At 44.2% G+C, this 24,119-nt stretch overlaps 1 protein-coding gene across 1 annotated transcript in view; it reads right to left on the reverse strand.

Moving 5' to 3' along the window:
* LOC113484871 (FERM domain-containing protein 4B-like) overlaps window positions 1-24,119 on the reverse strand; it is a 47,226-nt gene that overhangs the window by 20,096 nt on the left and 3,011 nt on the right. Inside the window, exons 2-6 of the mRNA XM_026857554.1 lie at window positions 23,241-23,263; window positions 9,256-9,339; window positions 7,997-8,062; window positions 6,888-6,945; window positions 5,872-5,958 (exon numbers count right to left, since the gene is read on the reverse strand). Coding sequence (XP_026713355.1) covers window positions 5,872-5,958; window positions 6,888-6,945; window positions 7,997-8,062; window positions 9,256-9,339; window positions 23,241-23,263 — 318 coding nt within the window. The remainder of the gene's footprint in view (window positions 1-5,871; window positions 5,959-6,887; window positions 6,946-7,996; window positions 8,063-9,255; window positions 9,340-23,240; window positions 23,264-24,119) is intronic.

The following is a 24,119-nucleotide window of genomic DNA, read 5'->3' on the forward strand; positions in this document are numbered from 1 at the left end:
GGGGGGGGGGGGCTGGGGGGTGGACTGCCTGTCCAACTCTACAGGCAGAATTGCACCTGGTCAAGGTTTGTTTTCCGGGTCTTTCCGGAGAAGGCAGAGGTGCAAAGTTCTCTGATCACACCTCGTCACCCCGGTACCTCTGTGCACCAGGCAGCCTCTGAACACCCAGCTGCTGCTTTGGCCAGCCCACGAGTTGAAGGTTCCTGCATTTCTACGGTGATTCTCTTCGAGATACTACAGAGCACTGAACAAAAAGATAACCATCCTCCTAACCCTCTTTCCCATACAAAAAGAGCTGTAACTGCAGTCTAATGAGACACAAAGCAGTCGCTGACTGCTGAAGTAGTGAGACACCTTAATAAAAGAAGCAGCTGTTTTTTTTACCTGGCTGATCTTGCATACAGTTTTGAATAAAAACACAAGTTTGTCTGGGCCTGACAGCAGGAGCTTGCTGGCTTGGAAAAACGGCCCCATCAGGATCGCAGGCAGGAACTGGCAGAGCCCCCACCTTGAGAAACGTGCAAGTGAGCTGCTCAAGGGCCCTTTGCTTGATATTCTTATCAGACTTTCCCCCGCCCCCAAAGAGGGTTAAAATCAGGAGAAGCTGGCTGCAGGGGTTGTGTGGCCAAGCACTGCTACACCAACCCTGGGCACGGCATGTACCAAGGTTGCACTCGGGATGCTTCCGAGGTTGATGGCAAATCCTGACCAAGAGCCAAACTACCCAGATCTCCGAATTTCCACCCGAGGGTAAGGTCAGCGTGGAAGTGCAAACCGTTCTGCGGAGTTTGCAAGAGTCTTCCTCTCATAGAAGCACTTTGAAAGCACCTCGTGGAGGTTCGGCAACTAGCATCCCAGGAACGGGCTGGGAACAGCAATCTCCAGACAAATCTGGCAATTCAGACCAAGGAAACATAAAAAGATTTCTGCCCACAGGAATGCTCCCCACCCCGATGAAGGAAATTACCACCCTGCCAGCAACACTGGAAGAAGGGCAGCATTTCAGCCCCTCCACTCCTGTTTGCTGCCTGGCACGCTACCTCCCAACTACAATCGTTTTGTTTTAAATTGCTATGCTTGGCCACGGAGGGAGGCATTTGAGGAGATGGCAGGAGAGCCAAACTGCCCCACCTGCAACAACTTCTGAGAGGAGGCAGCAGACAGCTCCCACCTGTGCCAGCATTAACTGGCAGTGTTCAGCTGGAGGCATCCTTCATGTCTTACGTATTAAGCCAGTCCTCTAAAAACCTCCTCAATCACATTTCTAATACATGATGATCCATCCTTGCCCAGTTCTCACTGGCATTAGCATGATCCAGAATCAGAGCTATCTCAGCAACAAACTGTCCCAACACACGTGTTTTGGGGCAGGTGACACTCAAGCAACTTTCCACACATCTGGAAGGAACTGAATTTCAGAGCAGTCTCATAACAGCTCTGTGTTTACTTTAAATAATTATGCAAGCTTAGTATCTTATGTCTAAATCAACGGCTTCTACTTCATAAGAAATAAACACCATAAAAGAAATCTGCCTAATGAGATTTGCCTGCTGAGAAGCCTGTATGAATGTAGGACAGCAAATTTACATTAAGTGTTCTGCAAGGGAAAACTTTCAGCATCAGCTCTTAGTATATGTTGAATTAAAAGAAAAATATCATAAATATCACCATTTCAAAATTAGTATACTGTAATGAAAACATTTCTGAGAACATAATGTATTCAAGACAACCAGCATTAGAACTGAAATTCTTGTAGATCTGAAACAATACCATAGCAAGATTAGTTGTTCTCTTCAGACATTATAGTTCATTTATCATCAGGGAGTCGCCCACAGAAACACAATTAAGTGGGAGAACAAGTCAAAAAGCCAGCAAGCTGCCTTCTCAAATTCCCATCCCTCAGAGGATCACCACGTATTGGGTGAACGCAGAATAAACTCCACTCATACCATAATACACACTCCATAAGCAAGACAAAGCATTGTTTATCTCACCAGCGAGACAAATAGGAGTAGAGATAAAAGAAGATCTATTCTGTTTTGAAATGGCCTATGAAGTGCTGGGACCTGTTTTATGCTTTTCCTAATTGATTCAGAGGGGACTGGGGACAGGATCTTGGCATGACACCCCACAGCAGGCAGGGGGCATTTCTCCAAGCAGGAGGCATCTCTCTCTATTAAACTGCAGTTCAAGGGAGAATATATTCACAGAGCAGCAGGACTGCAGAGTTAATCCCAGGTCTGAGCTGAAATCTGAACAAGGGTTGCCAAACCTAGTCTTTTTTATGCCCTGTGAGACTTCAGGATTATAATCAACTGAGCTCAGTGTAACCTCCAGCCAGTGTGGAGCCTCACTGCTTCTATCTACAAAGGAAAAGACACTTTTCAGAAGTGACAGAAAATAATCCTCCATTTTCAGTCTATTACAGTGCTGGAGCACAGTGCTTCCCCCGGTGCCCATCAGCTTGCAGGGGTGAAACACGGGCTTGCTTTGCTAGACATCGCTTCCAAAGCAATACAAGCTTTCAGGAGTGACTTAGAGCAACAAAACTCCTTTCTCCAAACCATCTCAGGTCAACCAGCAAAATATTAATAGCTGGACTCAAACCTCCCCAGCCAGCTTACAGAGACAGACAGACACGGCAGGTTCTCCTGGTCCAGCCCTGAGTTACACACCGTCCGCCCCAACAACACACATTCCCCTCATGGATGATTGACGATACATGCGCGAGCGTTGGCAAGGCTGGGCGATACGGATCTGGAGATTGCTTCATCCAGGTCTGTCGTGCAAGTTGTTTCCTGTGAAGAGTTCTCAGCCTTGGACTTCACACAACAGTGTTGATCCAACAACAAAATGGGATAACCACTGTGCTCCAAGGCTCATATTTAGGTCTCTTTGCCTGAAGACCTACTTGGATAAAGCCAAAAGATTTCACTTTTTTGAGGAGGATGGTTATATTTGTTGGGATCTCACACTGAATTAATGTGTGTAGTTAATTAATGGGTTTTGGGTTTGGTTTTGTTTTTTGGGTTTTTTTTAATTTATTCTGAACATGGACTTAGCTCTTAACCTAGATGCCTAGGAACACATTAAGCAAATGCAGCTGCATCTGACAGCAGCCATTAGCACTGCAAAAGATACGGGAGCAGAATAAAACCATGTCATGGGAATTCAGCTGGAGCACAAGCACAAATTCCTGTTCAAAGCCTCCCCCCAGAAACTCAGCAGCTTTCTCACTGCAGCCAGTACTGGAGAGATTTGCACAATGAGAGATCACCTGTACCTTTAAAATTATGAAAGGCCAGCTTGGTACTCAATCAGACTTGGACTCAGCCCTTCCCTTTGAGTTAATCAGCTGCACATAGATTTAAACATCACTAACTGGAGACGTAAAGCACAATAAGGATGCTCTTTCCCAGATGGCTTGGGATAAACACAACAGCACTTTTGATTCACAGTATAAACAGCAGGGTAACATCAGCACATGGCAGTTGTGAGTATGGCTCCATCCCGAAAACCAAAGCAAGAAAATTCTGCTAAATCCAGCAAAACTACCGCCTCTGCTCCAAAAGACAGGCATAGTTTACATGCCTACTATCTTCTTGCCTGCTGCTTTGCAAAGGACTGTGCTTGCTGACTCCTCAGAGATTCAGGCAAGCTATACACAGTCTTCTCTCTCTAAAACACACTCGATACATTTGTAAATACGAACTAACAACAATATGGTTGAAAGGAAACTTCTGCCTGCTGCATCACAGGCAGCAAGGATACAGCTACACTGAAATAAACAGCAGTGCCTCAACATTTTAATACCAAAAACTAAGACTGGTTTTGGGTGCCTCTCTAGACCCAGCATCTGCTCCCCCCTCTGAAAGCAATCTGATTCCAATTACTTCCATGGATCAGACCAGAAGCACACTTTGTATTTCAAACCCTGAAACACTTCTTGTATAAAGAAACTGCATATTTAGCCACATATTAAGAGTAGTCATGACTCAGGACAAGTTGTGGCTTAAGTAATTTTTGTCCCCTCTGTTGAAATCAGACACAAATCTATAAGGATACTACAGCCAAATCCATCCCCACTTCTTCCATCACCTTACTGGCATTAAACCACCCCTCTGCATTTAGGTTCTTCTCTTCAACCTTCCATTTTAATCTGTCCTCTGTTGTATAATTACAGGAAAGCAGACAGCTAGTATAATTTCCATTTAACACTTCCACTGCAGAGGTGACTTTTGTTTTTTATTTTATTTTACTTTTCTTCAACAGAACTCTTGTTGCATTCAAAGGCAACGCCTCATAACTGAAGCGGGGTGTGATTCGGTAACTGAGCCCTGCTGACCTTAAAAAAATTTTCTCAATCTGTCCGGTTGATATTGTAAACTGAAATCCCACAGGCATAAAAACTGCTTGGCAAAGCAATTCTTCTAGCCAGGCATGCTGCATTTTCTTGGAGAGAGTTGCTGGTCACAGCTGGACATCTTGGCTAGAAAATGATCTGTGTTTGACCTGACTGGAAAAATTTCGTGGATGGTGCCTAAAAACAGGAAAGTGCTCAAAAACAAGAGAGGCTCCTTGATGCTCTCCTTTGACAATCAATGGCTGCCTTAACAGTGACTAGATTTTCTAGGGTTCCTCTTGTCACTGTCATATAGGACAGACATGGTAAGAGAGATCTCAGACGAAATTACGTGCTTTACTAAATACAGCAAATGAAGGACATATGAGTTCAACCTTGGACACACAGGTATATAATATACCAAAATATACCAAAAAAAAAAAAAATAGTCATAGCCTGGCTCTGGAAAAAGAGATCAAGCTGGGAGCTTAAAGGGGAATTACTCTTAACAAGGAAGTTTTGTTAAGCTGTGTTTTTTGGCACTAATATACTAAACAATATCATTTTCCAAATGTAAAATTCCCTGGCAAGAAGCACACCCTTCATGTGAACTCCTGCCCAGATCATTCCCGGGGAAGGAGGACAGCAGAACTCCAGGTCTCCATCTCCTCATGGCTTAGATGTTTCAATGAAGACATGACCAGAAAGAAGCCACACACACCCGGCCCAGCAGCACGGCTCCTGCACGCGCAGTCCTGGCTCTTTCCCCCAGCCAAGAGGGTTCAATAACCCTTCAAAGAGTGTCAGGGCTCAGTCCTGTCACAGGGAGATGTATGTGGCTACAGGACTGGGCGAGCTCCCAACACATCGTGTGCTTGGGCTGCGTGATGGGTTTCCAAGGCCGCCGGCAGAAAAGCCTGCTAGGGCTCGTGGAGAGGGGCTTTGAGAGTGTGATACGGGATCCTCTGCCCTGCTTAAACAGCAAGGGAGGTTGTTGGCAGAGTTCACGCTACAGGAGACACTCTGGGGAGCAGGGGGGTGGGGGAGAAAGAAAAAAAAAAAGTAACGACTTCCAGTACTTGGCATCTACTCTCAATCCCCCCTTACAATTCATTGCATCATGGAAACGGAGTTGTTAAACAGGCTTGCAGTTTCATGCAGTTCCACTCAGATTTCATGGCTATCAGTGGAGCCTTTTATCACTTCACACACAAAAAACACCTAATACAGCCAAGTGAAAACACTGCTCGAGTACAAGGCCTTTAGTTTGAGACTTGCAGAAACCCACTTGCTTCATACTTCTGTAGTTATCCCCAGCTGAGACCACCAAACTCAAGACGACACACAAACCAAAGCTTCCAAAGGGAGTTTCCACTATCTAGGTGAGGGGGAGTTTTACTGTCTCAGTGCCAGCAGCATTATCCTTCTGCCTCCAGTAATAAGCAACAGCTCAAAAAGTATATTCTGACACGCAACACCATCCCACCTCCATCCCCCTCCCCCCCAAAAATCAGATACACAAAACTTACTTTTCTGGGCTTAACTTTGTCTTGTAAGTCGTACTGGCCTATTCCTTTGTAACTTATTCCAAGCCACCATGGGATTCCTTGTTTATCCTGAAAAATGGATGTCCACATGAACCAAGAGCTACTTAAGAATTAAGCAATTCCAAGATTACAGCCCATTTCATTCTGTGACAAGTACGAGTAGGTACAGAGCAAAGATTTTTTTTTTTTTTCCAAACAAATTTATGTGAAGAGGATTGCTGGAGTGAATGTTGAAACTTTCTCCCCCCTGCCTTCTCAGGCAGAGGCAAGAAACTACATGGTGGTTGTGCACAGCGGACAAAAAAGCAACAGTGCTGCTGAAACAAGGGGGTGTCACTCATGGCAGGAGTGGCTGTGAGGGGGGAAGGATACGGGACAGAGAAAACTGTGGCCAATGACTGCATCCACTAGCTCAGGCATGGACAGGCCACAGGAGGAGAGAACAGTGCAGAACACATCAGCTTCCCAGATACCAGTCATGGCAATGACTCAAAGTAAGGAGACATCATCTCTGCTGAGCTCTTCTGCACAAAACACTTTGGCCCAGGCTCTGTTCTACAAATGGGAATAAACAGTTGTATTTCCATCACTCAGTATTTCTCAGCATTTCCCCACTCCAAGTACGCACCCACTAATCACCTGCCACTTAGAAGTAGTCTTTTCTACACTGTAGGTTTTTTTTTCTAATCTTGATTAGAAATCTCTCTGGGGAAACTATTAACTGCTTTGGCTCTAGAAGTGATATCCAGTTTAATTAAGATGATATGAATTTATCTCCCAAAGAAGCTTTTACAGAGAATTCTTTCTGTCTTGTGTAGCACACAATGCTTTGCGGCTCTCTGGAAGCAATTTTTGAAGAACAGTGAAAGGGTAAAAAAGGTTGAAAAATGCAAGGTTTAATACCAATAGAAGGGTACTGAATCACCAAACTACTCCTATAGGAATGTAATCACACATAATAAGCTAAGCAATCACATTATCTATGGGCATTTACTAACCTTTACTCCATAGTAATGAACTCCATATGTTGGCAAAGCTTCTACCACTTTCATGTACCTGTAGACAGATTTATAGCGTATCAGATGATTTTTCTCTGGAGGGAATAATATCTATTAACATATTTTTTTCACACATACATTCAGGACATGTCATTTATCATTTGCATATTTTGAAGCTCTTAATTGAAGGCCCATGTTTTCAGAAAAAAAACTCAGCATCCTGGCTCAGGGAAAGATGTAGTATTTTGGCCCAGCTAAAGGAAATGGAAAAAATCTCTCATACAACAAAACATTCAATCTCTTATCAGAAGGTCAGAGAAATGAAAGTTAAAATTCTGAACTGAACAAGTGAGCCTTTCGGGAAATGCTGGCAGTAAAAACCTGCCCATAATTATTCCATTATGGTGCTCTGGTTACAACAGATAGGCTCTAAATGAAAGTGTTTATGCAGTTGTATGACTGTTTCATGAGGCAGTTCAGACAACCACCAAACAGACAATTTTCTCCCTTGTTCCCACTGAAAGAAGCCCCTGAATTATTGACACAGTTACAGACATCGAGGTATGTTAGGAACTACAAGTTGTCTACATCACAAAACCATGGCAATCATCTCCAACTTCTCTGTTCGTAACACAACCCACTGCGTTTGCCTGTAGGAGTACAGTAATATTAACGTAAATTAAAAATAAAATTCCACAGGCTCTGCACACATCTTGGAAGATCTTGTTCTTTTGCAAGCCAAATTCAGAGCATTTCAAACATGCATTTGTTTTTTGAGCAGACCTAAGGTAATACTCGCCCTTAAGCATTTGGTGTGAATACTGGCAAGCAGGGTACAGAGAAGAGTCTTTCGATAAAGTAAGGTCCAGATAATTTCTTCTATATTTAAGGTGTCTGAATGAGGACGCACAACCGTAATTGTAAGCCTGTGAAATCTGAAACTTCAAGTAATTTAACTCTGAATTATAACTCAAAAAAACCCTCCAATCTGACAGATACAAATGGTAAAGTTTGCAAGCAATAATGACAAAACAGCCTGCACTGCCACTTCTCAACAAAAAAGAAAAGTAAAAATACCATATTTACAAATTAACAAGTGTCATACTCACTGAACAATGGCTTGTCCTCTGGTCAGACCTTTAATTTGTGTATAATGCTCAATTACTCTGTCCTCACTGCAAACCAAGCACAAAACCCAAATTAGAGGCTCAGTGACTTTTTTCATGTGTGACGGCATCTGTCGAAATTCAGATGCCTGCTCAGCATGCAGAGAAGTGTCCCTCTGTACATTTCTCACTCTGGTTTACATTCTGTTTCTCACTGATTTCTTTCCCACCCTTCACTGAGCAGCGTGGAGCTGCCTGGCTGATACCCACCATTACATGCTGCGTTCCAGACTAATTAACGAATTCTTTCGGATCAGCCTGCTCTGCTGCAGATGCTGCCACAGAATAATGGCACTAATTGTATAAATTGATTTTCACATTCTAAAGGACCAAAACTTCAAAGGATGGTTAATGCTCCATATGCAAGACAGAAGTTAAACCAGAAATGTTTTTATTCCAATATATTTTTTCCCCTGACATTTCATAGGTGAAAAAAAAAATAGATTTGCCAGCAATGACCTTTTTGTATTTTTCCTGTTATATACTTCAACATTTTGTTTTAGCAGAATATGAAATAAAATGTGCATTTAAGTGTCAGACACTTGAAAGCAAAGAAAAACCCAGCACTATTCATTCTGAAAAAAAACCAAATTGTAAGTACTGGTATATTTGAAAATTCATCAGATGTATCAAGCCTAAAAAAAAAAGAAACAAATGAGGGAGTCAAACTTGCACAAAGGACATCAGTTCCAAGGAAACGGTGTCGCTGATTCATCCCAAATACTATGTTCCTTTACACCAGATTCAAACCACAAAACGGGACCTGTCTTTCTGTTTCCAGCTTTTCTGGGTTATGTTCTCCCTGTCCTGTTGAGGGGAGCAGCTGGGTGGGCATGTGACAGCCAGCCAAGGTCAACTCACCACAGAGGCTCTACCGTGCGATGGCTGAAGAGCAAGGTGCTCTTCGCAAACCCAGGCTTGGCTGGAGTTCAGGTTTGGGCTCTAACACGTGGTCTCCACTTATTCTGATCCTGCACTTTCTGATCCAGCAATTTAATTTGAGCAAACTCTCAATGAGGGATTTGCACTGGATCTCCTGTCATTTATAACATTCTAAAAATGGCAAATGCTTGAACACAAGCAATTAACTCTAAGTCCTGTATCATACAGGCTGAATTAAAAGAGTTTGCAAAACTGTTTAAAAGTGATCTTGTCAATACCATTCATAGCAATGATTTACATTTTGAAAGAAAATAGCTCACCAGTAAGCAAGTGATGGATGCTCCTGCAGTGTCTTGGTAGGAAAGACAGGCAGTGTCTTCAAGTCTTTTCTAGTGTTTTCATCACTAAAAACCAAAAATGGCACAGTGTCACTGCTACTGAATCATGGACGCAGTCATTAGTTTCAGCAGACGGAAAGGGCTGTATTTGCTGCCCAAGAACATGGTGCATTACCCCACATCAGGCTGTCATAGCAACGTAACTCTATAGGCCCTCTCACATGACAGTGATGTATATGGTGTCATGCAGACTCATGTTGTAACTCATTATACAGACACGTGATTCTCAAGCCACTGTGGTAGGTGCACCATATCAATATTTATTTTGCACAGACTCACTCTATTTGCTGAGTGCAGAATGAGCCCTGAAACAGCTGCAGAAACCTCTGCCCAAAAGAAAGGCCTGTAGTGCTAATTCTTGCTCTGCCTTGAACTAAAATCCTACCTCTAAACAATAAAGCAGAATAGTATTTGTCAAGACTCAGGGCTTAACGCTGATCTGGTTCAAAACAAAGTGTTTCAGTTCATATACTTGAAAAATATTTTCACTGGAAATAGTTTTTCTGGACTGCTCATTCTGCAGAAAAGTTGAAATATTTTGGACTCCAGGCTCAGCCTGGAACAAAATAAAAGTGAAGTATGTGAATGCATTTTGTCACAAAAAAGCCCCAGCAGAATATTTAAAAACCTATTTACAAGCATCAGTAAAATGGTTAGTATTTTCTCCTTATATGCTCCATTAATTAATCAGCTGCAACTTGCACACCGCATTTCTGCAGGATTTCTGCGTGCCTCCTCAGCAACGCCAACAAGCACAAACATGACTTTTCTACGTAAAGAATGCATCAGTCATGTCCATCAGCATCTGCCTCACCTTCTACATCCAGGCTTTCCTTGAAGGTGTTTTCCTGCTCCTGACCTCTGTTTTCATCAGATTCCACTATTACAGATTATATCTGCACGATGTTCCCACTCTGCCCTCAAAATCAGCACCCTGTGCACATCGGCAGAGCGGACCAGAGCACAGAAATCTGCTCCGCGGGCACAGTGGATCAACCTCTGCAGATGCGGGAGGGAGCAAACCCCTACCACATTTCCATCTCGCATGGCAGATGTCACATGGAAGGCACAGTAAATTAAAACTTTTTGTTCTTCAGCGAGCACAGGCAATTGCTCTGCAAGCTTCTTCCCCAGCCCTGACAATGTGCCTCGACCCCGACTAAGACGGACCACCTCTGGGGACAAGGAAACAGTTCAACCAACAGCCTATTTATTCTACAACCTCTTTGATGAAGGTGCCAAGAATGGGGTCAATTAGCGCAGAGGAGCTGTTGTTTCTGAGCTTTGCCGGGCTGGCGCTCTTCTGCCAGGAATATGGACTTTTCTTTGCAAGCTGGCCAGCACCCAAGTGCCGCAAAGGGGGACAGCAGGGTAGAAAATCAGGATCTCTCCTCCCAACGCTCAAATAAAGCCAATGCTCACAAAAGCTGAGAGGGTTCTATTCATCCTTTGAAAGCTCATTTTGTTGGGATCAGAAGGCTGTAGGACACCTCAGCTTGCAGCAAGAAGATAGATTACCAGGGGTTTGTAAGGACACATGAAAACGCAGCCAGAGCACACCCTCCTGAGGCCTCAGAAACCAGAGCAAAAAATAAAAACACTCCAAACCAAAAAACTAAGCCCTGAGGAACCTTGTCTGATCTCACAGCTGACTTGTCTCAGAGAAGAAGGTTTGGCCAAATGACCTCCTGTGGTCCCTTCCAACTTCAAATCATAGACTCACAGGATAATTGATTATTAAAATAAAAATTCCCTCCTATTTTTAAGCCTGACTCATAACTGCAATGGCTGCTGTAGCAGTCAGGGTTGGCAGCGAAATACAATGAAGTAGAAGAGGTTTTGAAAAGAAGCAATAACAAAATAGCTCACTTTTACCAAACAAAAGGGCTGTTCCTCTCAGCCCGTAATATACATAGTCAGGGGTTTAATGGCTGGTCTCTAAACCCCTATTTAGAAACCTCATTGTCAGTGAACAACAAAACGCCCAAGCGAGTGCCCAAGCACTTAACAAGGCTGATGCCAGGAGGTGAGAGCTGAGCTCTGGCAGAGGCAGCTGGGCAGGGGGGGACAGGACAGGGGACTCCCAGCCACCACCACAGCCAGGTGGAGAGATCCCAAGCTGTCATGTGCCAACCACGATGGGACCAGCAGCCTCCCCACCACTGAGACTCTACAGGAATGCCATGAATCCTGGCAGCTGTGTCCTACCATGCTCTGAAAGGCCACCTTTCACACAATCCCTGGCCTCTAGCAGGGCTACTCGCCTTCCCCTATGATTTTTGGTCCCCTTGGCTCTGGACCTGGTTGAGCAGCAACTTACTTTATCTTCATTAAAGGCCAAAACAAGAGTTCTAGTCAAGCTTGAGTGATGAGCAGCACCTCATCAATATGGAAATATCTACCACCAAATTTACACTGAGCACCAGCCAGACAGCACACCCATCTCTCCAACAAGGCTTGTGGGCTCTGAGCTGGGATGTATAGTGACCAAAAAACTACAATCACATCTGTGCCATGACGTGGGGCACGTCTCCAGCACTGACCCTGAACCACGGGCCCTAACGCGGTTCATTAGCAGAGTCCACAGAGCTGTGACAACTTACAGCAGAGCTGGACCTTCTCTGTTCTGCCAATCCACAAATCCATCCAACTTCTTACAATAATAGAAAATACACTTCATTACAAGGCAAAGTTGGCCCTTGGGACTTGCCTTCCAGAAGGGACTCAACCTCTGCCCTGAGGTTCAGATACACTGTCCATTCATCTGCAGCTGGAGAAAGTCCATCAAAATGGACTTAGAAGGCCTGAAAGTCTCTTGAGAAGCCACGTGAGAATTTTACCTTTTCCTTCGTAATTGTAAGATAAAGCATGAAATAATCCTAGAAAAATGTAAAAGACCTGGGAGAAACAGGGCACAGCAACTTGCATGCTGGATACTTTCAGACAGTGCAGGTTGGCACGGGGCAGCCCAGATCTGCTGACTGTGTGCTGAAGGATTAGCATTTGGGATGATTCACGGCTTCAGGGATAATAAAAGCCTCAAATGGTCCTCCTCCTCCTCCTCCCATAGAGTTCATTATCGCTTCATCTGCACTGAGGAGCCCAAGCACGTCTCCCCTTGACCTTCAGGATCACTTTCCCAAGCCCTCTGAGATCCAGCCGCTCCCCAGAGGTGACAACTCCAGATAGCAGGAGCGACGGTTTGAATTATTACCTGTTCCTGTTTGGTTTTACAACGATCACAAGGCGATACTGAAATCACAGGGCAGACAGCCCTGGCTCCAGATGTCCAACCATCTACGCTATCTGCCGCCCAAACACACCAGTGTTGTATCTGGTGTTTCCATGGTCGGTTCTGATCAGGGGAGGAGAACTCTGCTGTCAGGACAGAGGCGCCCACTTGCAGCTCATCTGACCTCTGCTACGGAGGGGGCTTCTTGACTGGTGGTTCTTGGCATAATTTCAACACACATAAACTTAAACCACCCAGAGTAAATGGGACTGAACATTTTTTGGCAAAAGGTTTGTTTATTCCCCAGGAGGAGAATATAGGAAACTCTCATCTTAAGTATTTTTCCACCATGGAGAAGAATTAAAGAAAACCAGCGGACGGACCCTTTCCTTGCTGTTCCACCCTCTAAATGGGAGTTTTCTCTCTGGCAGCTATCAAGCAGAACTTGAACTGATCTGGCCAGTGTAAGTGAAAATACACATCAGACTCTCCTCACGCCAAACCTCGGTTTGCATTCTTGGTACTGTCCCTATTTAATTTGCTGTCCCAACATGAACAAACGTTGGACAAGACGCTGTCCCCAGCAGCACACCCTGCTCATCAGTGCCAGCTCTACGGAGATGGAAGGGCAGCTTGTCTCTCAAGCAACCAACAGCAGTATTTAACCACATACCATACTATGAATAGGAGTTCCCACATTCAAACTATCTCTACAGCAAACAAGGGCCAATCCCACTTGTTTCTTACAACCCGCTGACATTACAGTGAAATTTTAGGCATCTTGCTAAAACCTCACCAGAAATCTGGGAAGGAACCGAGCCAGACTATCGTGGCACACTCTGCCTAAAACACATTACTGAAAATTAAAAAAAGCTTACATATTTATGTTCCCAGAAAATGCATCTTCACAGCTTGTAACCGAGTGATACAACACTCCCTGCTAGGCAAGGATTTACAGAACTGTGCTAATTAGAAGCATTTGTCAATGGCTGCCCAGGCTTTTCCCTGCACCCACTGTCAAAAACAGATTATGCCTGTTGCTAACACAGGTAAAAGCTTAGATGTAATAAGATGTGGTTAATGAGATTAGCACAAAACATGAACAGCAATAGACACACCCAGAGCAGCAAAAGCAATATACTGGACTACAATATAAAAGCTTATCAGCCCACAACGTCTTTGTAAATATTAACAGCTTGATAAGGACAGGACTTCAGACAACTTTTAACTGACTAAAGTGATGGCAGGTGTGTCTGCCTCTGCTGAATTGTGTTGATAACACTGTATAAAAGGAGGAATTTATCACTGAGGCAAGTGCACTGTATAGTGATTTTCCTCTTTTCTCAAAGCCTCTTGACCTCACATAAATACCTACTCTTGTGTTGCTATGTGATCATTAGAATAAGTCAACTCTTGGGTCTTTCTAAATGTCACTACATTATATTTGGTTAATCCTTGAAATGAATTTTAGGCACATGACAGGGAGATTTTAGCCTGGCCGTGTTTTTTAGAAAGCATCGACCAACCTCTCAAGTTAATGTGAAAGTTATTTCACGGACACCTAAAAATCAGCAGACACTTCTGAGAACTGCATGAGAGATAGAAGGAAACGTGAAGCTAAAGGATGATACAGTATTACCCTACATTGTGAAGATGTTTTAAAAGTCGCCCGTTAGGATTTTTCTTACACTGGTCACGATATCAGAGCTAGCAAAATAAATACATAGAAACACCACACAATTAGACTAGACACCTGAAAGCTTGACAATCTAAGTTTTCAGAAGGTTTGGCAGGTTACTCAGATGGTGTTAGTAAAGACCCTGTTTCTTGAGAATAACCCCTGAATTCCTTTGCTCTGTGACTACAAGCAATAGCATAACAGTACAAGAACATCCCTTGTTGCTGCCCACACCCCAGCCTAGTCCTAAAGTGACTTTCTAAGGTCATCAGACTTAGGGCAGCATTGCCAAGGTCTCCAAGGAGCTCCATACGTTCACAGACGTGAGCCAGCAACCTGGACCATCACACTGCAGCTGGACTGCTTCAGCAACAGGTACCTTTTCTGTCAGCTTTCATTTTTAAAAAAATGGAAGGGCAGAGGGTGGCAACCTTGCACTCCCATGGAGACTGGTCTGCCTTTCAAGGTACCACAAGAAGCAGGTGTAAGGAGGAAGCAACAAGGCAAAGGAGGGGAAAAAATGAGCAGGGTTAAAAGTGCAAGAGTGGGGGCGAAGGAAGACAGAGCAGGGAAGATAACGGGGAGAGCCAATGAATTTAGCAGCTTTCGAGTATGTCAGAGCAGCAGGATCTTGGCAGCAGGATTTTGAAATGTGCTCTGTGACAAATCCTCTTTTGTGACAAATGCCAGGCGTTTCCCATCATTTCCCAACCTTTCAGTTTACGGTCTGCTGGCATGCTCAAGAAAGTTATTCTTCTATTGAAAGATGACCAGAATCCGGAAAAGCCATGAACAAGGGGCTTCCATTGGCACAGGACAGCCAGAGCTGAACCTTAACCCCCGCAGCCAGGGGGGAGCTTTGCCTGGGGCAGGGCTGCAGTCTGACACTTGAATACCAGATAGGAACCGCCTGCTCAGAAAGGTATTTGAAGGAGCATTTCTAAGAGCCTTCCAAACCCTGTACGTGAAAAGGAACACGATAAGCAGTGCAGATGGCTATTTCAACACCAGACTTGTACATCTACACCGTGGCCAAGCTGTGGGTTCCCACACTGCAACAACAGCTTTAGTTTCCCAGCCCAAGAGGGACCTGCACCAAACACAAAGCGCGGCTGGAACTGGGCAACCCTTCTCCACGTTTAGAACAGGCTGAACCACAGCCTTGGACCCCCAGGCCTGACCTGTAGCTCCAGCCCTGCTCCTTGAGGGTAATTTGTCTGCTTCCTGAGGTCTGCCTGACTCTGAAAGAGCAACAGCAGTGCCTACTGATCTCATGGGTGTTTGGGGACCCTACTCATCGGCTTTAGAAGATGGACCAGGAGCACCAAGGAAAAAGCAACATTCCTCATATCAGAGATATAGATATATATATATAGACACTTATCTGAGGACATGGGGACCAGACAAATGAGGACATGAGCTGCTCCCAGAGCCATGTGGCAGATGAGGCACCGTTTGTATTTTCACTTTGCAGGTAAGGAACAGCATCCTGAGGAAGCAGTTCTCCATGGCTAAAGAAAATCTGCGACCGGAATCTTCCCTAAGTTCTCAGGTCATCTTTTATAACTCTTGATGTGAAATACCAATATTGCGAAGACCCTTTGGTCCTTGAGCAACACACCTACCATTGGTGATGTCTCTAAGTCCCACGGATCTGGTACAATATATCCACGTTTACAGGGCTGCTCAGCCATACCAACAGCACACGTCAGCAGTGCTGCTCTATCAGACCAGATGGGAAGCAGAACGGCTCTGCTTTACCTGGGGATTTACTGCAGAGCAAAAGATGACTATTCAGAGTTGATACAGCGCTTGAAGGATCCCAAACCCTTCCCTCGCAACAACAGACTGTTATTTCTAACATTCATGCTTTCTTCCTGTTCACACAAAAGTCAGCTTAGCCATATTAGTTGTGGGGTTTTAGCATGTCTGAGTACAGCAGCAAAGTTTAAAGCTTGTTATCACAGCCCTGTGTGCTGATACAGAGATACATGGAACCACAAGAAAAATAAAGTATCCAAATAGCGATAAAGACCTGACCAATCTGCAAAAGCAAAAAAAGCTGACGCTGAAAAGCTGTCGTTCCGTTTCCTCAAAGCACAAAATACACCCCACGTGATAGATCCCAACCACCACAGGAAGGAAAAGCAAGACAAATTTATTTTCGCTTTTTTTTAAAATAAGGGTGTTGTCTGGAGTTAGACCAGAGCCCACAGTCCTGCTCACAGCTGATGGTGCAAGACTGGAAAAACTCTCTGTTGACCTGGCAAAGTTTTCCAGATATTCAACAGAAGGGAGATGAATGTATTGGAATGCAAAAGCCATTACATTTAATTTTACAACAGGAAAAGGCAATGTGTTTAACATTGAACCTGTGCTTGATGAAATTTCTAGGGACAAGGGGGAAAGCATCTTTTTCCTAAGGCTATGGATGCCATGATACGACTCCAAGTCTAACAGCTACAACAGCAACATGTCTCCGACTTGTCCCCTGCATAGGAGACAACTTGGGGGATGATGAGTTTCTGGCACCATGCTTGCCTTGCCTCTCATCTGCTTTGGATGCAGAGCACACACAAAAGCCCTTGTCAGGTGGCTGGGTTGTACCCACTACAGCACTGCCTCTCTGAGTTAAGTGCCTTAAAAGAAAAAGAAAGTACCGTGAAGAGACAATTGAAAGGGACAAAACACAACCACCCCCTTGCTGCCCCTCAGGAAACTACACAAGCATCACGCATATGAAATATAAAAATGCATGTTCCCTACCAAATTGCCATAATCACGTGTAAATATTAAGAGTTACACTGCCATATACAAAGTAGTAAATTCCATGTGATCAGATTATTAAATTAGGGAAAAGATCCTTTTTTTTTTTTCCTCTTCATCTAATCCTTCTACTTATTTTTACCCACAGTGCTTCCACCTAATGCAGTCTAATTCATCTGCTACATAATAAGCATACTACACAGATTCCTTGAGAGCCCTTACAGCACTGCTTTAAAATAGGAAATAGTAAAAAAAAAAACCCAAAACATTAAAATGACATCATCGCAGAGACTACATATGCTTTGGTCTACTCTGAACTGTATGAATCTACAAGTACCATCGGTAGAAAAACACACTCTTGCTGTTAAAAGTCTAGCAGAAAATAAGGGTCTTAAAATATTTTTTTGCAATTTCACCTGGTTTACACAGTGAATTTCCACTTTTTATAGAAAAATAAAATACCAAGAGAGAACAACTTTTTTATTTCAGAACTGCTGAAGTGCTCAGGCAGATGGAGCTCCCTGCCTGGCTCCCCTCTGCCTGCTGCCTTCCCTCAGCCACCCATTCCTCATGATATACTGGGGTGTGCAACTCCAAAAACAAACTGCAGTGACTCGTCAAGAAAAACGTGTCCTGCACAGTACTAGAGAAAAATTACTGCAGTTTTCCATCAGCTTTCTTTCAAAAGGATGCAATACTCAATTAGGCAGAGAGCTCTTTGGAAAAGGAGGTATCTGATACCTGTCAAGTAGGGGAATCATTATCATTGCACGAAACACATCAAACATGACTTGCCCTAAACTTGCTTATTTACTATCATACCTTGGTTGATTAGATATTCCAAATAAAGTGAAATAAACAATCAACCCCCTCAGCAAACAGGCTCTAAATTAATAAATCTTTGCTCATCTTGTTCTTTATTGCAAAAGAGCAAGCTCAGAAGAACACACAGCTGGGTTTGACCAGGGCAGAGTTAATGGTTCACAAGCAAGTGCCTAGCTAGGTATTTGAAGAAAAACTGTGCAGAGTCACAGCTGAAAGGCAAAATACACAATGAGTCACTGGGCAAACAAGCAGCCATGGAGCACAAGGAGCACAACCACAGCACCGGTGCTGAGCACTGATTTCCAGTGAGGCAGACAGCCCACGGGGAACAGGGGGGTCACGCCACAGAAGGCCTCTGTAAATACCAGTGCACGGGCATTTAAAAAGTGCACCTGCATGGAAAAGGGAACCAGGAACTAAACCACAGTGCTGCCTATGACAGGTACCAGATGGATGCCCTGAGAGCGAATCCTGTAGTGATCCACCAGCTCCTTGGTGTCACCCCCCACACCTGTGGAAGGAAACCCTCAGGGGATGGAAGGGGCACCCACACTGTGCCAGGCTCTTCGGTCTCCACGTGAGACCAGCAAGGACGCCCCCTTCTAACCCATCCCCAATCCCAGCGGCCCAGGAAAAGAGCTTCTAAGTGAATAGCTCACCACAGGTCTCCTTCCAGCCTAAGAGGAGCAGGTCTGTGGAGCAAAAACCTTTGTTCTGGCACTCATGCTCAACCCATTTCAGGGCATTCTTTAGGCCTGGCCCCACAGCCTGAGTGCCCAGTAGTGGCTGGCATATATGAGGTGCCACACAGACCCATCTTGAGCCCTCTGAAACCTCGCCAGGATACAAACCCAAGAGAACTAAGTATGAACAACTGGGAGATTTGGTCCAAATTTGTGTTTCTGCTGCAACCTCAGTCCTCATGGCCACACCTGGAGTTTTGGTCATATGAACCTGGTGAGATTTCCAAAAACAGGCTGGACAAGCTGCCTGCAACAAATCTCAGGTGTGTCCTGTTTCTGAAGCTACCTTAATCTTGGCATAAGCAGTACAGCAAACAGGTGCTTTGCTATCAAACAATTATTAACTTCTCTCAAGCAACTGTTTTCTAGCACTACCCACATTATCATTTCCACATTCTTTTCTACAAAGAGGTTCTCCAGTTTGGCAAAATAGCCACCTTACCAAGCAAACACTACCCATAAATCTAACAGTGAGCACTCCTAATTAGGAGCAAATTGTTAATACCAGTTTTTTGCACACATACCAAGCACTTAATTGTCTCCTCAGTAAAGTTTTTAAACTCAGGAGTTTGAGCCAATTACTCCATAGCTGCATCTCGCAGGGGTATCTTTCACACAAACCTTTTCCTTTTACAAACTGTGTTTATCACCCATGTAATGATAAACCCTGGTGCCTCACACATGTCAGCTATCAGGAATTCATTATTTTGTCTGTGTTATGTTATACCAGTCGGGAGTTATCTTTGCAGCCCACAGGCCAGAATCAAAATCGAATGCGTCAGCTATTTAAAGAAAATGGAAGCCCTCCTCCAGCAATTTAATTAAATTTCAGGGAGCACGGCTGGGTTTCAGTCCTGGAAATGTTACTGAGGAAAATACAATCTAAGATTATCAGTCAGAAAATAAACTTTTTTTAAAAGTTACTTTCCTTTTATAGTTCCTGTAGCTAATCTGATTTTAATAAATGTTTTTCTATTGCTAAAAAGACAGCAGTCAGGACATCTCAGTTATAAAACTGTCTCTTTCATCAAGCTACAAAGAAAATATATACTATTGCACAGAATTTTTGAGGGCAGATGCTTAGTTTGTAAACTATGAACAGCTAAATCATTTCTCTCCCAAGAAGAAAACACTTTATAAGCTGCATATTTACATGATGAATAACTACCAGACCTATCTATTATTTTGCTGGCCTGCCAAAACATTAGCTTTAAAATTTAAATAGAATTTCTACTATAAATAGAATATGAACTTTTTTCTCTCCAAAACTGAGCCATACTAGAAGCTGCAACTTGAATCAAATTCTCTTCTTAAAAGCCAAGATTTTGTAAAGTCAGGCTCGCAGCTTTTCCTGTCTCATCTGCAAATACGAGAGTGGAGGAGTGGAATTAACTAATGCAGAGTTTCAAAACCACTATTAATGACTAATGCTTTGATTTTGGTTCTTATTACAGGAGCTGGAGAAAAACTGATAGGAATTCAGTTTAAACACAGTAGTCATCAACTGGAAGCCATAGATGACTCATGAAAAGCAGACACGAGCAAAGCATTCCATCCCTCCTCTGGAGCAAATCCTGCCCAGTCATTGCACAGGAAGGCAGAGGACCAGGGGTCTGCAGCATCCCAGACTTGCTGGGAACATCAGAGCTGCAAGACTCTCAGGAGGAACCGCTCTGCCCATGGCAGCCCCAACACTGTCCTGTGAAAGGGGGAGAGGACCAGCTCATCGAGCATCGCTGGGACATACTCTTCATCACACAGCAGGGAATTATCTTGGCTGGGATCACCAGTTCAGTAAACAGGAAAAGGAACTGGGTGTGCAGTGGGCTACATTGATCATGGTCTGCTGTCACCTTTGTTAATCATTCCTCCTGTGCCCCGCAGTCATTTTAGACTGCCTTGGAGAAACCAGAACTGCCTAAAACAGGCACAGATGCAATGGACATGGTGCGGGTGCAATGTTGAAGCATGTACTTAAGTTTTATCAAGATGTCTTAAAAGCCAGGGTCCTCTTGAAGTGGGACTTGGGTGGTTTATCTTACAGAGAGCCTCTCTCCGAATGATAACTCGCATACCCTTGTCCTAACAGCTCAGAATCCTCAGGGTCTTATTGCAAACCACCTGCAAGGGCCAAACGCCCAAGGCTCTGATATTTTCTGATATTTACTACCAGACAAAGTCCTTCTGCAGTGACCTTTGTGGTGCAGAAATCAAAAGTTTTTACTTTCTCCAAGCACCCACATGTCAGGTTGCTCACTGAAATTAAACAGATTTCAAAAGAATGTGCTCACCCACTCAGCACAGGGTAAGGGAGGGTGTTTCTCAGGAGTTTGCTGCTCTCTGCCATTAAGACATTATCTGAGAATTTGAGCAGTGGATTGGGAAAGGGGTCACTGCAGAGCTGTAGGAGTTTGAAGCGTTTGGACCCTGGTACCGATCTCCCTGCTCCCAGCCGAAGTCAGTGGAAAGGCCACAGAGTGACCCCCACCACAGGACATGTCCCCATGAAAAAGCTCCCTGTGGGATGTGTGAAAAATCAGTCAGGCAGAGATCACCAGCGTTGTCTGGACTGGCCCATTTTTCATTTCCAGTAAAGATAATCTCTAGGACTTGAGGCGATTCCTGTATTTGCCCGCATTCATTCAGCACTAATCCTATATAAAAAAAAATTAACCCGTGTGTTCTCACGTATGCACAAACGGTGCAAGAGCCACATTCCAGAAAGTGATTCAAAGTGGAATTGCCAAACCACAGCAAACATTGAACACAAACCCATGACACTGCAAACAGAGACAACCACACTGCTGCAAGGATGCATTCTGTGTATCACAGGCCAGTTTGGCAGGGGAGACCAGTCCCACAGTATCTTTGTTAAGATACAATAGTAATTAAGCTCCTGTTTTATCAGTGGTGGTCGAAACGACCACTTGTGATACGTAAAATGAAATTCCTTCACTTCTGGTGTGCTCCCGGAGGCCTGTGACAGCTGGCCATGCTCATTTGCTGTGGAGGCACAACATATGTTTTGTTTAACAGAGGAAACAATTGCTGCGGCTATTTTCATGCAACTGTTACGGGAAGAGCTTCACTTGGAAATCACTCTTGTAGCAGAGTATTCCTTCTTCCCTCCAATTTTCTTTAAATACTTTTGAAGGTAATCACAGGCAATCCACTCCTTGCAACGTGTCCGTGGAGGCATGGAAAATAACCACACAGTTCTTGGGCAAGTGAAGCAATAGTTACAAACCTATTTATGGCAAATGATAAGGAGTCGGTGTTAAATTTAAACCACATAAGGGAGGTTTTCACCACAAAGGTAGTTTTTAACCTTAAGACCTTTTCTCGAGAATTGAAAGCACGTGCCACCAGCTGCTACAGTTTAACTACTTCTCGTCAAGTGAACAGTGGTTCTCTAGTTATCTGTGCTTAAACTGAGTTCGGCTTGGGGTGTCCTAGGGAGCCCCTGTGAGATCAGGCAAGATGAGCAGTCTTTCTAGAGAAAAACGCAGCACACTGTGGCTACAAGCAATGTAATGTGGGTTGCAAGGCAGTTCTACAGCGTGACTAGGAACAGAAATTGTCTGTACAGCCAGCCCATCCAGTTTATCTTAGTCACAAAGACATCTTTCCCTCCCTGCAGGCATGACAGCACACCAACAAAAAGGAGATGGAAGTTGTGATGGACTTCACAGAACATGTTCTTCACAGTGAAGGGACTAGCATTTGGAGAAGGGGTCTTGGGCAGCAGCATCAGCACTTACCTGACAACCGCCCACTGAAGGAAAAGCAGAATATGCCACTGCTGCAGGCTTTGGCAGTGACATGATTTGCTGCCTGCATCTGAGCAGACAGCTCTCTACTAAGCATTTTCAAAGCACGGTTCTTGAAACCTGTTGTAGCTAAAGCATAAACACACCTCTCTTCCTATAGGGAAACTTGGCAAGCGGTAAAATATTAACGCGACCAAAACCAACCTTCTAAATTTCTATTTGCTTAGTGAGCTGTTTCTAATTGAAGGTCTTTTCCTTGGCTCTAACAGGTCCGAGTGTGACCCCACCTCCTCGCCGCAGACAGTTATCATAACCTGTGCATGTAGAAAACTCTCTCCAAGGGCAAGCCCAGCCTGACGATGCAGCTTTAGACAGCTAAAGCCCAGCAACCAGGTCGCACACCAGCTACAACTGTCGGGTCAAGTGTGGGAAGGGGGAGGCCTTGGGGGCAGCTGCAGAAGAAAGCGGCTCATTGATCTCCAACGCAGGCAGCTGACGGCTCCGGGTCCCCCTGCACCTGCTGCCACTGTATGGGCAGGGGTGCAGGCAGGGATGCGGGCAGGGGTGCAGGCAGGGTCACCCAGATGGATCCAAGCCACAGTGCAAAGCACAGGCTTTCTGGTAGGAAAGTGGGAGCTTTCTCCCCGTCCCACTCAGGGAAGGGAGCAAAGTGGGATGGCCTGAAAAAACTCTCTTGACTCAGAGACTGCTCACAAAAGGCATTACTCACCCTGCAGACTCAGATTTTATCCAGCCCAGCAGCACATTTCACTTTCTTCAGCCACTGCTCACAGCTGGACTTTACCCCCATTTTTGATTGTTTGCAACACAATGCCAACACAGAAAAACACATCCATCAAGCACAGTAGTATTAAAAAGGAAAAAGTTATTACCTGGAATAGTCCCCTTTAGCTTCCTACAATTGAAAAACAGTGACAGAATTAAAACATGATCTCTTCAAAAGTCCTCGATTTTCCCAGCATTGTTCACTTCCCCACTCCCACAGCTCTGTGGCCAGATCCTGACCCCAGTTACACTCAGTGCAGAGCACGGAGGCTGCCTGCAGGTATTCAGGCACAGAATCTGACCCTTTACGCTTCCAGCTATAGATTATCCACCTACACCATCAACAAAACCGCTTCCCAAATGGGGATGAATTTCCCATTGCAAATCAAAAGATCACTTTTACTGCAGGAGAAGTGAAATACAATTCTCTCTCCGGCTGACCACAGCCAGCTAAAGGTCGGCTTCACAGGCAGGTCAGCAGTTGAGAGAAATTGTACTCACTTGAGATGAAAACAACAGTTCAGGCAGATCAAGCCACTGCAGCTTTGCTGTGGCACTTTGCCACTGAGAATGCAACAAGGGAAAAAAAAAAAAAAGCCACCCCAGTGTTATAAAAGGTAGGATTTTATTTTGTAGAAAGTGATAAATAATCAGAGTTCAAGTCTGAGTACAACAAAACTTAACAAGGAGAGGAAAAACTGACATAATATATCTCCACATCACAGACGTATCAAAAACACATGCTCTGAAAGATTCACAGGCATAATATAGAAAAATTTAGCTACAGTATTATACTCTTTTCTTCCCACGTCTCCAGAACATATTTAAATTAAGAGTGATAAATTGGATGGAAACCTGCCCAAACGACTTTCGTGATGAGTTTTCCTCTTTCCTTCCCTCTTCCAATTTAAAATTCCTCGAATAGACATTTATCTCATTTGTCTACAAGGAAAAACAGCTCCCAACTTTTTTTAGCTCCCCCCCCC

The sequence above is a fragment of the Athene cunicularia genome (genome assembly GCF_003259725.1).
Source record: "Athene cunicularia isolate RWA chromosome 12 unlocalized genomic scaffold, athCun1 chr12_part1, whole genome shotgun sequence".
NCBI lineage: Eukaryota > Metazoa > Chordata > Aves > Strigiformes > Strigidae > Athene > Athene cunicularia.